At 41.0% G+C, this 14497-nt stretch overlaps 1 protein-coding gene across 2 annotated transcripts in view; it reads left to right on the plus strand.

The window, feature by feature from the left end:
- The window catches only part of ERP44 (endoplasmic reticulum protein 44), a 125097-nt gene extending 113601 nt beyond the window's left edge, over positions 1-11496 (plus strand). For both annotated transcript variants that reach the window (XM_058302615.2, XM_071217108.1), the window contains 2 exons: positions 8947-9049; positions 10930-11496. In XM_058302615.2, the coding sequence (XP_058158598.1) occupies positions 8947-9049; positions 10930-11031 (205 nt within the window). In that variant the 3' untranslated portion in view covers positions 11032-11496. The remainder of the gene's footprint in view (positions 1-8946; positions 9050-10929) is intronic.
- The last annotated feature ends 3001 nt before the right edge of the window (positions 11497-14497 follow it).

Raw genomic sequence — 14497 nt, forward strand, 5'->3', positions numbered from 1 at the left:
ATCACACCTACACCAAAACACATCCCCACAAGAATGTTTTTTTTTAAAGATTATTTATTTCTCTCCCTTCCCCTCCCCCTCCCCCGTCCCCACCCCAGTTGTCTGTTCTCTGTGTCTATTTGCTTTATGTTCTTCTTTGTCTGCTTCTGTTGTCAGTGCACGGGAATCTGTGTTTCTTTTTGTTGCGTCATCTTGCTGCATCAGCTCTCCGTGTGTGCAGCACCATTCCTGGGCAGGCTGAACTTTCTTTCGCTTTGGGTGGCTCTCCTTATGGGGAGCACTCCTTGCGCCTGGGGCTCCCCTATGCGGGGATACTCCTGCATGGCACGGCACTCCTTGAGTGCATAAGCACTGCTCATGGGCCAGCTGCACACGGGTCAAGGAGGCCCGGGGTTTGAACCGCAGACCTCCCATGTGGTAGACGGACGCCCTAACCACTGGGCCAAGTCCGCTTCCCACAAGAATGTTTTTAAATGCATAAAATAAAATTGCAAAGGAAATCAGGTTCATATATTGAAATACAGTTACTAAAATTAAAAAAAAAACCATGATATAGTACTATATATATGTGCTTCTTTCTTAACACATTACTTGGCCCAGTGGTTAGGGCGTCCGTCTACCACATGGGAGATTCAAACCCCAGGCTCCTTGACCCGTGTGGAGCTGGCCCACGTGCAGTGCTGATGCACACAAGGAGTGCCGTGGACGCAGGGGTGTCCCCCACATAGGGTAGCCCCATGTGCAAGGAATGCACCCCATAAGGAGAGACACCCAGCGCAAAAGAAAGTGCAGCCTGCCTAAGAATGGCGCCGCCCACACGGAGAGCTGACACACAAGATGATGCAACAAAAAAAGAAACACGGATTCCCATGCCACTGACAACAACAGAAGCAGACAGAAGAACACGCAGCAAATAGACACAGAACAGACAACCGGGGTGGGGGGCAAGGGGAGAGAAATAAATCTTCAAAAAAATATATAGGAAAGTTATATTTTATTTTTTAAAGACATGTCAGTATGCAAACTATTGTTGTTTATCTTTAATGAGAACATTAAACTGTGGTGTAGTATTTGACAAAGCAGCACACATATCATGTGGACAGCTAATCGAGTTGATTTTTTTCAATTCAAGCTCACAGACCCCCAAGGAGTCTGTGGACCCCTGGTTAAGGAGTTGTGGTGTAAAGGTACACTTAACATTTGTGCATTTCACTATGTCTAACGTTTGCCTCCTCTAAAAAAAAAAAAAAAAATTGTAAATCAACCAAAAGAAGTGTTTAGAGGACAGGAGAAAGACACTTAGGTGTTCTAATTAGAAAAACTGTACCCTAAAGTGAGAAAAAATAAGTATATTTCTTATGGCAAAGATCCATTTATTTTTGTTTCAGCAGAGAACCATGCTGTTTTCTTGATAATTTTTGATTGATTCACTAATTGTTTCTTCCTAATAATGAGGGCTAGTTTCTGGCCACAAGCTAGATAAGAACTCTTTTGTAATTTTTTTCCTACTCTGTCAATTCAGATCCATCCCATCTACCTGCTCTTTGCCTTTTACTGACAATTCTTTCTCTCTTCTCATCTCCTGATTGGGGGTGGGGGTGTCAAGTTAGGGAAATATCTGATCTGAATGTTTTCCATGAATATTTCACATTTAAGATTTAATCATTCATAAATCAGTTCTTGACTAGCAGGAACAATTCACACTGTGTTGGTTGTGATCATCCTTGGGCCTTATAAAAACAAACTAACAGGAGTTTTGTCTTAAACTTTATAGACCATTTGCCATTCTGTGGAAAGAATGGGTGTACTTTAGCACTGTGCAATGGGTGACAGTAGATGATGTCAGATTAAATTTAAATTGATCTCCTTCAGTGTTTATCTCTGGTGCATGTGCAATTACTTCAGCACCAGAGAACCTTTCAGAGGCGTTCTGTCAATACAGCTACCTGACAGTCATTTGTATTTGTAAACTGTGCATTTGGCACCTGCTGGTCTCTGTTGCATTGCAGCTAGTGGGGAGCCAAAGTGGGTATACAATGAAGTTATTGGTTAGCACATCTCAGTGGGAGTTATTGAAGGGAAGAAACAGCACTTGCAGGACCTCAGGAAAGGATAAAAAGAAACTGGTAATACTAACACAGTCTACCTCTTCTTTGCTACCAAAAAATGATGATTTTAAAATCCAAGGAATTAAGGTGTTTATGAAACTGCCTATTATTTCTTTGAAAAATAAGATAATGCGAGAATTTAAAAATATATAACAAACCTGACAGGACTAAAACACAGGCAGATGTCTTTTGTAATAAATATGTAAACAAAGGTGGTCTATTTAAAACATGATAATGAATTTTAAAAATACCAAGGTCTTGATAGAAGGCAAAGTCATATGAGCAGAAATGAAAATTAAAGCAGACAATAGGAAAAAGTCTTGATTTCTGAAATGTAAATGTAAATACAGGTGTCTTTTACTTATCAAATTAGCAAAACAAAAGAGACAAATGTGTTGGCTAGACTCAGAAGAACAAGCAGGTAGACAAGTAGCAGCAAAAAGTGACCGGTGTTTTAATGGTGTATCAGCGACACTATGTCAAAAGTTCTTATTCTTTAACATAATAATCCTACTTCAGGGTATACAACTCAGGGAAATAGTTACAAAGAAGAAAGCTGGATTTGTAAATCTGTTTAGCTCAATCTGTTAAATGCACATCTCTGTACTGCAGATTAGCTCATTAGTGACTGGTTATTAGGAGGACAGTGGCAATACAAAGGGGAAGTTGTGTGGGTTCCTCTATCATTTTCCTCCAAATGTATGCAGGCCATCAGAGTATGCTTTTTCACAATTGAAAAGAATGCCTTGGAGAACCAGCAAGATGGTGGCGGAGTAAGGAGCTCCTAGAGTCAGCTCCTGCTACAGCGCAGTTATTAAACACCCAAGCTATCTGGAGCTAGTTGAAGCACCTGTTTGGGAGCTCCAGGAGACCAGAAGAGCATCCTGCCACATCCTTGAAGGAATGGGAGGAGGAGACTGCCCATCTGCAAAGTCTCATAAGTAGAGTGCACCATGCCCTGGAGACCGGTGCCCATCCTCCACTGGAGGCATAAGCCTCCTTGGGAGCTGTTTCATGGCTGGAATTAAAGCTTCACTTCCCAAAAACGGGGGAGGAAGAGACGGTTGGGCACCAATTTCAGCTACTGGTGAGTAAATTCAGCGGGCTAAAGTATAATCCTGAAAACACCTAAAGTTGGAGCCTGTCCAAGCCAGAACAAAGATGGGATCTGCCATCTTAACTCTACACGTGGCCTGAGGGTTATCAGGGCGGACTGAAAATCCCAATGCTGGTGGGGACCAGCTTCTTTTCATCTGGGTCAGATTGTAGCTCCAGCCTAGGCCCCCGTGCCACCTCCAGCAAGGAAGAAGCTTCAGGGACCTGCGCCAGCCTCTCTGGTAAATTACTGGCCAAGCTGTGGAGGCTGGTGATTGTCTTCCTCTGGTGGCACGAGCCACCCCAGGAGCTATTCTGTGGACTGGAATTGGAAGCTCTATTTCCCAAAAACAGGGGAGGAGGAGAAGGTTGGCTGCCAATTTCAGCTACTGATTAGTAGACTCAGCTGTCTAAGACATAACTCTGGGAACAGCTGGGGTATGAATCTGTCTAAGTCAGAAAGAGGCCAGTGGCCACCATTTTGACTCTGCCCCTAGTCTGAGGGGAAGCCAAGACCAAAAATCACAGCCGTGGTAGGAACCAGTTTCTTTCACCCAGATCGGCCTGCAGCCCTAGCCTAGGCTTCAGCCGTACCTCTGGCAGGGAGGAGGCTGGCAGGCCCTACACCAGCCTATCCAGGTAACTGCAGGTACCTTTGGCTGGCACAGACTGAAAACCGGACATCTACCAGGGCAACTGTGGTCATCTTAGACCCATACTGCATAGATTGATGCCTACACCAGCAGCTCCAACCCTACCCCAGGCAGGGGAGAAAGGGGCATGAAGCCTCATCAGTCTCTCTGGGTAACTACAGTCTAGCAATGCATGACATGGATTATTCCACACAGCTGTGACTTTGTCCCTAGCCCTGGCACAGGAGAAAGTTGGGAAAAGTGTCATTGGTCCCTGGAGCAATGAGGGCAGCTTGAGCCTCCACAGCTTACAGCACCAAACACATCCTTGGCTCCTACTGCCCAACAGCAAGGGAGAAAGGGCTGGAAGCCCTAAACTAAAGAGAAAAACTGCACCCAGAATAAATACTCTAGTAAGCCAGATGCCAAGACACCAACAAAAGATTACAATCTACACCAAGAAACAGGAAGTTATGGCCCAGTCAGAGGAACAAGATAAACCTCCAGATGACATAAAGGAGTTGAGACAACCAATCATAGATGTTCAGACAAATCTTAATAAATTCAATGAGTTGGCTAAAGAGAATAAGGATATTAAGATGATACTGGATGAGCACAAAGAAGAATTTGAAAGTATACATAGAAAAATAGATCTTATGGGAATGAAAGGTGCAATAAATGAAATTTTAAAACATTGGAATCGTTTAATAGCAGATTTGAGGAGGCAGAAGAAAGGATTGTGAACTTGAAGAAATGGCATCTGAAAGTGAACATACAAAAGAACAGATGAAGAAAAGAATGGAAAAGATTAAACAAGATCTCAGGGAACTAAATGACAGCAAAAGGCGTGCAAACATACATGTCATGGGTGTCACAGAAGGAAAAGAGAAAGGAAAAGGGGCAGAAGGAATACTTGAAGAAATAATGGTAGAAAATTTCCCAACCCTACTGAAGGACATACATATCCATGTCCAAGAAGGAGAATGTACTCCCATCCAAAAAAATCCAAATAGACCAATTCCAACACACATTCTCATCAGAATGTCAAATGCCAAAGACAGAGAGAATCCCGAGAACAGCAAGAGAAAAGCAATGCATAAGATATAAGGACTATCCAATAAGATTTAGTGCTGATTTCTCACCCAAAACCATGGAGACAAGAAGACAGTGATTTGATATATTTAAGATACTAAAAAAGAAAAACTTCCAGCCAAGAACTTTATATCCAGCAAGACTGTCTTTCAAAAATTAGGGCAAGATTAGAAGATTCACAGATAAACAGGAACTTAGAGTATTTCTAAGCAAGAGACCAGATTTTCAGGAAATACTAAAGGGTATGCTAGAGCCTGAGAAGAAAAGACAGGAGAGGGAAGTCTGGAAGAGAGTTTAGAAATGAAGATTATATCAATAAAAGTAACTGAAAGTGTCAAAAGAGTGATGAAACTAAAATATGACAGATAAAACTCAAATAGGAATAAACTTAACCAAAAATGTAAAGCACTTGTATTCAGAAAACTGCCACTCAGTGTTAAAAGAAATCAAAAAAGCCCTAAATAACTGGAAGAACATTCCATACTCATGGATTGGAAGACTAAATATCATTAAGATGTCAGTTCTACTCAAATGGATATATTCAATGCAATCCCAGTAAAAATTCCACCAGCATTAAAAAATTGAAAACACTATCATCAAATTTATTTGGAAGGGTAAGGGGTACTGAATAGCCAGAAACATCATAAAAAGGAAAAGCGAACCCTCATCTCCAGACTTTAAATCATATTACCTAGCTATAGTGGTAGAAACAGCATGGTACTGGCCTAAAGACAGACACATAGAACAGTGGAACCAAATTTATGATTCAGAAACAGGTCCTCACATATATGATCAAGTGATTTTTGACTAGCCTGTCAAACCCACATAGCTCAGGCATAACAATCCATTCATCAAATGGTGCTGAAAAGTTTGGATATCCATAGCCGAAAGAAGGAAAGAGGACCCTTATCTCTCACCTTATCCAAAAATTAACTCAAAATGGATCAAAAACCTAAGAATAAAAGCACAAACCATAAAACTTCTAGAAGAAATTGTAGGAAAATATCTTCAAGACCTGGTGGTAGGTAGTGGATTCTTAAAGGAGATAGGAGGAGGACTGAGATGGACTACTTATGTTTAATGTATGTAGAAGTTTAATTAGCTTTACTGTAAAAGTGTAGAAATGTATAGAGTGGATGGTAACACATAGTAACAGCTGGTTTATAAATGGGGATGTGGCTGAAAATGGTAGTCTAGGTATGTACATGTCAATTGACAGAATGCTAGAGAACAATCTAGAAACTGAATAACACAGTAAACCAAGAGGTGGATGAGAATTGTGGTTGATGGTACAGATGCAAGAGTGTCCTTTGTGAGCTAGACAAATGTACATCACTACTGCAAGGTGTTGGGAATGTGGAGAAGCATGGGAAAAATACAGCTGGAGTGACCTATGGACTGTGGTTAGTAGTAATATAATATTCTTGCATCTATGCGAAAGATGTACTATATTGATAATGAGGCAGTATGGAAAATGTGAGCCATATGCACACTATGGTAACAATCAGATGATGATATCTGTAGCAAGTGTTCCACCACAGTGTGGTATGTTGATGGAGGGGTGTTGTTTGGGAATTCTGCACATGTGCATGATTGTTTTATAAGTTTACAACTTCTGTCATAAAAAGTATACTTGAAAAACAATAGGGTGGGTTGGGGGGAAAACACACCACATGTAAGATAAGGACTATGATTAATAGTAAGATTTTGACAATAATCTTCCATAATTTGTAATAAACATCTCACTATAATGGAAGGTGTTTGTGGAGGGTTGATGTATGGGACCCCTGTATGATGTTATGTATGTTTGCTTTGTAAGTTCCCAGCTTTTACTATATACTTAATTGTTTATGTATGTTCATATATAAATGATATAATAGGATTGGTTGGGGGAAAATTCTTTGGTTAGTAGTAATATTTTGACAATGCTGTTTAATCATTAGTTTAAAAGGTTTAATAACAATGCAAGTTATTGGTGGTAGGATGAGTTATTAGAGTCCTGTATGATGTTATATGTTTGTTTTGTAAGTTCACAACTATTATTATTATAGCAGTTTGATATGGATATTAATTCCAAAAATAGATATTGGATTATGTTTGTAATCTGATCTGTACCTGGGCATGATTGAGTTATGATTAGGGCATTGAGTCCCCTTGGTGGGTGGGGACTCACAGATAAAGGGCATGGTAAAGAACAGAGTTGAGGGTTTCTTTTTTTCCTTTTTTTTAAGATTTATTTATTTATTTAATTCCCCCCCCCTTCCCTGGTTGTCTGCTCTCTGTGTCCGTTCGCTACGTCTTGTTTCCCTGTCCACCTCCGTTGTCCCCAGCGGCACGGGAAGTGTGGGCGGCGCCATTCCTGGGCAGGCTGCACCCTCCTTCGCGCTGGGCGGCTCTCCCTACGGGGCGCACTCCCTGGGGCGCACTCCCTACGTGGGGGACACCCCTGCATGGCACGGCACTCCCTGCATGCATCAGCACTGCGCATGGGCCAGCTCCACACGGGTCAAGGAGGCCCGGGGCTTGAACCACGGACCTCCCATGCGGTAGACGGACGCCCCAACCACCGGGCCAAGTCCGTTTCCCGAGTTGAGGGTTTCTGATGTTGGAGTTTTGTTGTTAAGAGTTCGATGCTGAAGCTGGAGCCCCAGAGAAAGAGACACAGCCATTTGCCTGATAGTCTACAGCTGACCTTGTGGAGAAAACAGAGGAGCTGAGCCCAGAGAAACCCAGGAAGCCTGACCCCTTGCAGATGTGAGCAGCCATCTTGCTCCAACATGTGGAAATAGACTTTGTTGAGGGAAGTAACTGTAAGCTCCTACCCCAAATTAATACCCTTTATAAAAACCAACCAATTTCTGGTATTTTGCATCAGCACCCCTTTGGCTAATACAATTACACACTTATTGTTTATGTGTGTTTATGTATGAGTGATATACTTCAATGAATTTAAAAAGAAAATGCTTTAGTCATATATGAAAACCTCAAAAAACAAAACAAATCCTGCAGAGGTATCTACCTTTGGCATAAATAAAGGTTACTTTAGTTACTTTGAGAAAGTGTTAGGTCGTTTACAATGTCAGGCTCTCCAGTGAAGCTGTATGTGTGGTTGAAGAAGTTGTGAAGACATTTTCTCATGTGTATGGTTGAAAGTATGAGAAGGCTGCACCCCAGTTCAGATTGATTTGATGAAGGTGGTTCTTATGGGCAGTGAATGCCCTCAAGGACCCACACCTCAGAGGCCTCACAGCTCCAGGTCAAGGCTACAAAGGACCCCCTGGCAGGCCTGGATGTTAATACTTTTTTGTGGTTTGTAAGAGTGCTCTGGCTTCAGGGCCCCCAATACTGTTTTGCCCCTGAGCCCTGTTACTGTCCATGTGAATTTGTAGAACATAAGTTTTTCAGTTACATACATGTACTTAGGAAAAATATGTAAATGCCTGACAACATGGGATGGTGAAGTATGTTTCAGACAGCATCTTGGTAGACTGTGATTATCTGTTAAAATGTCAGGCATGGGAAATTTCAAATAAAAGTGCAAGCAGCAGTAGAACACTAAACTGGATATTTAGATACCATGACTACAGCTGTGTAAAAATGTTCAAATATACCTGGTCTGTAATAGATACTGTAGGATGGTGGGATTGTGGGTAAAATTTTTTAAAAAATTAATGTTGTGGGAAGCCAGTGCAGTTCGACCGATTGGGCTCCCGTCTACCTTATGGGAGGCCCTGGATTCACTTCCCAGGGCCTCCTTGTGAAGGCAAGGTGGCCCGCACCCACGGAGAGCTGATAGCCCGCACCTGTGGAGAGCTGGCGCAGCAAGATGATGCAACAAAGGGAGACACGCATGACACAGAACGCACAGTGAATGGACACAGAGAGCAGACAGCGAGCAAGTTGCAAGTGGGAGGATAAATAAAATCTAAAAAAAAATTTAATGTTGTAAAGTTGTTAAAATAGACCTAAGTAAATTTTAGGAGCTTAAGCTAATTTAATTATTTGACTTTTGGTTTTAGAATTCCTGGAAAACTCAAGCAGTTTGTATTTGACTTACATTCTGGAAAACTACATCGAGAATTCCATCATGGGCCTGACCCAACCGATACAGCCCCAGGACAGGTAGGACTCTTGTCTGTGTTTCAGTGGGAACTTCTGTTCTTTTTCTCTTAGCTTCGAACTAACACGTAGGCCTGTGTTTCACTCTGGAATGTCTTTGTAGAGAAATTCTGAGCAGACTCTTAAAAGATACAAATTGCACTGCTTTGATATAAATTTGCAAAATTTTAGAGCTTCAGAGAAGTTGCAAAAATGTTACAATATAGTTTCCTGCCTGTATAAACTCAGGTGTTCTGAGTATGTGGAATATGGCTGTGAAAGGTTTAAATACATTGGCTTCATATAGAAGTGGCAGGTGGATGTCAGTGAGATCAGCAGCTTCCATTAGTTGTTCATGCCCCTGGGTGGCTGGAAGATTGCCCTCATTGTAAACAGTCAAGGATTTGTTGACTTGCTAAATCCTCCTTAGGGCCCTCATGAATCCAGTATTCATAATGCTCAAAACTTAGGCTGTAATGCAGCTTTCCCATTTGGGATTTAGGATACTTGGAATTCCTAAAATTTCATGCATGTTTTTTATTTTTTCTTTTTGTGGCTTTTTAACCTTAATTTTCCTCTTTTAACTTCTGTTACATTTTATTTTTATTAAATGCTCCAAAGTTTGCATTTTATTTGTAATTAATTATTTATATCATGTCTATTCCCATGATACTGAGAGGGAAGATGATACATACTCAAACTATTTCATATGCCCAGAACTTGAATCCACTATATTGCCCAAAGAATTTCCATTTATAAAAGAAAAATAAAAACAGCAAATTTTTCTTTACCCTATTTAAGATTTGAATTATGTTCACAGTCCAGAGTTCTGTTTAGGAATGTGACAGCATGCTTTTTTCTTGAAATCTAAGGTCAGATTTTTCCTGCATAATTAAGCAGCTAATGACACAGGCAAACTTTGGTGAAGAGAAGGGCTGCTTCACTTCTTACCAGATTAAGAAAAGATGCAGTTTGTCATTTTGTACTATCCTTGTCTCATTTCCCCACTAGGCAATGAATTCCTTGTGTTTTATTTACTCATCTCTGCATAACAAGACACAGTAGGCACCAAATACATGTTTGTTTTTTAGTAATACAATTTCAGCGTAATAATCCAGAAATTGTCTCACGCACACACACACAAAAAGCGTTTTCGGGAAAGGGAACATGACAAATTAAAATGCAAAGTGTCAGCACATTGCTTCCCATGTCACAGTGGGAATGCCCCATGGTATCCATGTATAACACACACACTGTGTGCCTCTCTGTTAATTATGGGGCCATTGGAACAACCACAGTCCTCTCCTGTCTGCCAGTGGGGCGCTCACAGGGTGGAGATAGACAGGATGGACTGCCTTTTCTTTAAAATTCTTGGAAGTCACGCTCATTTCACTGTGCTACTGAGCGTGCACAAATAAAATACGACAGAAATTCACTTCTTGCAGTATTGTAGTTTTTGTTTTTCTCCTTATTTTAGTTAAGTTCAAAATAATTTCTGGCATCCAGGTAATTGATAAGTAAGAGCTGTATCTACTGAGTAAGTGTCTTTCATTCTCTCGGCAGTCATTTGGGGGAGGCAGGGTTTGGGCTGCCTTAGCTAGGGTTGCGCTGCCTCACTGAATGGTGTAGGGAAGCACCCAGGTGCCGGGCAGATGGTTTCTTCCACCTCGCCTGAGCAAAGATCAGCAGGTCCTCGGCTGTGGAGTCCCCGTGGTAACCTGCCCTGGAGCATCTGAGCCAGGGCATACGCCACAGAGGAAAGTACGATTATACCCAGTTGCTGTTTTTAATTGATGACTCAGTAAATACTTATAGGGCAACTACTATTCATCTGATACTCCTAACATATTATAACTCTATAAAATATATTGATGTGAAAATGTTCTGTTTTTTTTTTCTTGTAGCAAGTCCAAGATGTAGCAAGCAGTCCACCTGAGAGCTCCTTCCAGAAACTAGCACCCAGCGAATATAGATATACCTTATTGAGGGATCGAGATGAGCTTTAAAAACTTAAAAAACAATTTGCAAGCCTTTCAACAGCAGCATCCACTTACGTGGTGGAAATAGTAAACCTATATTTTCATAATTCTATGTGTATTTTTATTTTGAATAAACTGAAAGAAGTTTTGGGTTTTTAATTTTTTTTTCTCCCCCTGACTCAAAATGCATTGTCATTTAACATAGTCTCATTTTAAACATCTGCTAGGGTTTTTAAAAAAAGGCCTCTCTTTGCTTCAGATCTGTCCTGTAAAACTTTTATAAATCAAGTAGGAGGTGGCATTGCCGCAGCAGACCATCCACTTGCACTTCTAGGTTAGGGAGGACTTTGGGATGCTTCCTGTGTGGTATGTGCTTTTCTCTTTTTTTCATGATCGATTCTGTTAGTATTTCCAGTGTCACATCTCTCAAAGCCAAGGGGGGGTATATATTCTGGACACTTGGGAGGGGAATAAATTGAAATTTTCACACTGTGTACTGTGTTTTACTGATTGGTTGGAAATTGCTATGAAAATTTCCTTGTTTTTTTTTTATTCTCAATGTGTAACTTAAACATACTATGAAGAGGAGGAGAGCCATACGCCAGAGCATTTGGCAGGAATTGTCCTTATGAATTGAGAAAAAGAAAATGAAAAGTGTTATTAAATTTCTATGTGTTTAAAAATGTGGCATATGGATGGCATTTAAAACTTTGAATGAATTTTACCTAAATCTGGGAAAGGGAGATGCTAGCAGAGCAGGTTACCAGTAATGAACCAAATGACTTTTAAGGCTCCTCCTACCATGAGATTAAATTTCCAAAGAGATAAACCAGCAAAGAAAAATGTATTTCATAATTTCTAGCCTCCTCCTGTGTTGTACAGTCTTATTATAGTTGTATAGATAAAAAACAAAGACAAGGAACATAAGCTTTTATTGTTTTCCAATATAATACTGTCAGAGGACCCTACCCCTCTGGAGTCCCTGATTTCCCAGGCCTGCAGCACGCGGTCAGCTGGGTCCCTGTGCCAGGCCTTCATACTGCTGGGGAACAAATCCAGAGGAGGGGCCCGTTGGTGTCATTTCAGGAAGCCCAAAGCCAGAGGACAGAGAGGTTCAAAATTGGCTTTCCTCTGGGCTTGGGTTGGTGCTAAAGGCCAAGAGGCATTTTATACTTGGGGCATAAATCAATCCCAATTTGGGGAAAGATTATTTTTAACCTTAAAAGGCTGACATGTGCCATTATATGTAGTATGTAATAATATATGTAACATCTTCTAATCCTTTTAAAAATAAAATGAGTATTAATGGGTATTTGATTGTTCTTAAAAACTCAGCCTAGAATTCTTAGTTATGCATGATTTATCCATAGTTTTTTGTTGAGAAAAATAAATGTTAAGATGGTAAAGGACATGTTTAGTCTGTTTTATCAGAGGGTGAACTAGAAAAGCAGGCCAGAGCCCCCTAAAGGTTGGTTCTTGGTCCTGTTGTCTTTATTGCTTTTAATCAGTAATTTGCATGAACTCAGAATGGACCACAGCTGAGCAGGTTAGAATGAAAATTCACATTCAGCAAAGTAGTGCACAAGACCAAAAGCAGCACATGCAATTAACTGAAAGAAATTTGTAATCTTGTAATTGAGTTAATAAAAAAACAGCTATCACTATTGGATTGCAGGGCCCTGGTTTGAGAGTAGTTCTTAGGAGCCTCATGGAGCACATACTCAGTGTGATCTGAGAGAATGCAGTGATGGATAAAAAGTGGATGGATAATGAGAATACATTATTTGGTTTTGTGCTTATTGAGAATTGGGCTCTAGGCCTGCCGCTGTCATGGTTGTCTCTAGACAGTGAAGCCACTGAAGGCAGGCACTGAATTTTTTCCCCAGTGCTTAGCATTTCTGTACACTCAGTAGCTGTCATCAAATGTTTATTGAAGGAATGAGAACCAGCACGAACTTGGGCAGTTGTTGCATCCAGCACCTCATCTGAACTTGCTGCCCAATCTTAAAAAAGGTCATTGACAAGTCACATGCATTCCATGAAAAGACAGCTAGGATACTAAGACGTTTGGAAACACAGGAGTTCAGGCTGTTTTACTTGGAGAAGACTAGTCTGATGGCAGTCTTTAGGTACTTGAAGGGCTGGCATTTATCTTACTGGACTCAGGGATGGAGCTAGGATTGGATGGCTATCATGGAGGGGCAGCTCCCAGCCTGCCATTTTTTCACATCTGTTAGTGCTGCACTTTATGATAAAGGATATAAGGATGAATAGTGCATAATTTCTCCCTCAGGCAGGTGGATGTCAAGACAGAAGAACAGAGGCTAATGGGAGCGTAGAGGAGCAATGGGTACCAGAAGCTTTGTTGTGAAGATTACTTTGTATGCTGAGTTCTATAAAAACAAATGGGTGTTCTTCAGGAGGTTGGGATCTGGGCAGAGGGAAATAATCTGAGCAAAGGTAGCAATCAGGGTAAAGCATCAGGGAAAAGAAGTCCTTGCAGTAGGATGGTGCATGGGTGGAGGCCTGTGGCAAAATGAAAAAGGAGGTTGGAGGAAGAAAAGGGAGCTGCTGGTACAAGGCTCGATCTGCCCAGTTAAGGGCTTGTACTGTGTCTTGGAGAAAGCAGAGAGCCACTGACAGATTTTAAGCTGGGAAGTATGTTCATATTTAAGTTTTGGAAAGAATATGGTGGAAGCAGGTCTAGATATAAAGAACAAGGTCAGCAGATGATGATGGCCAGAGATGATGGCCAGAACTAAGACAGTGACAGTGGGACACACGAGATGGCAATGATGCAGAGTGCACAGGGATTTGTCACCAGCTGGGTGTACAGTGAGAAATTCTAGGACTCTGCATAAATTCAGTAAGAACTCACCATTTGGGACATTTTTACCTTGGAATCATGAATGGGAGAACATTGTGGGAAGTCTCCTTAGTCTGCTGTGAGCCTTGTGCCCCCCATCTGTGAATACAGGGGGTGCAAGTCCAGACTGAAGATCATAGTTCAGGTATAAAACCAAAACTAGAAGCAGGCCTTTTTGCTTCCTAGCCCACTGCCTCTTCGATTGTTCCAGTAGTGGGGGGGTGGGGTGGGGCTATAAAAGGATAAAAACTTTCTTTACATGAAATTCTGAAAAAATTTTAAAAGTTAAATGAACCTACAGAGAAGGTAGCAAATGGGCATCTGAAGCCTCCAGGGCACTTGCTTACTGAACACTGAAGAAGACTGTTGAAGATGACATACCAAGGCCCAGAAGTGGAGAGTGGAATATCATAAAACCATGTTTGGAATGTTAAAGTTCAGAATGAGCTTAAATTTGCAGAAGATACATCTCTAACAAGACTTTTAAAAGAAAAAAACGGCAAAACAAAGACTAAATGAAGTAATGTAATAGATTGAGAGAATTAGGAAAAGCAGAATGGCTCAAGTTTCCTTTTCTCTGACAAAGAGATCTAGTCTGACTAGAAAAAGATAAAATGGCATAAACAA

The sequence above is a fragment of the Dasypus novemcinctus genome, chromosome 8, assembly GCF_030445035.2.
Source record: "Dasypus novemcinctus isolate mDasNov1 chromosome 8, mDasNov1.1.hap2, whole genome shotgun sequence".
In the NCBI taxonomy this organism is placed as follows: domain Eukaryota; kingdom Metazoa; phylum Chordata; class Mammalia; order Cingulata; family Dasypodidae; genus Dasypus; species Dasypus novemcinctus.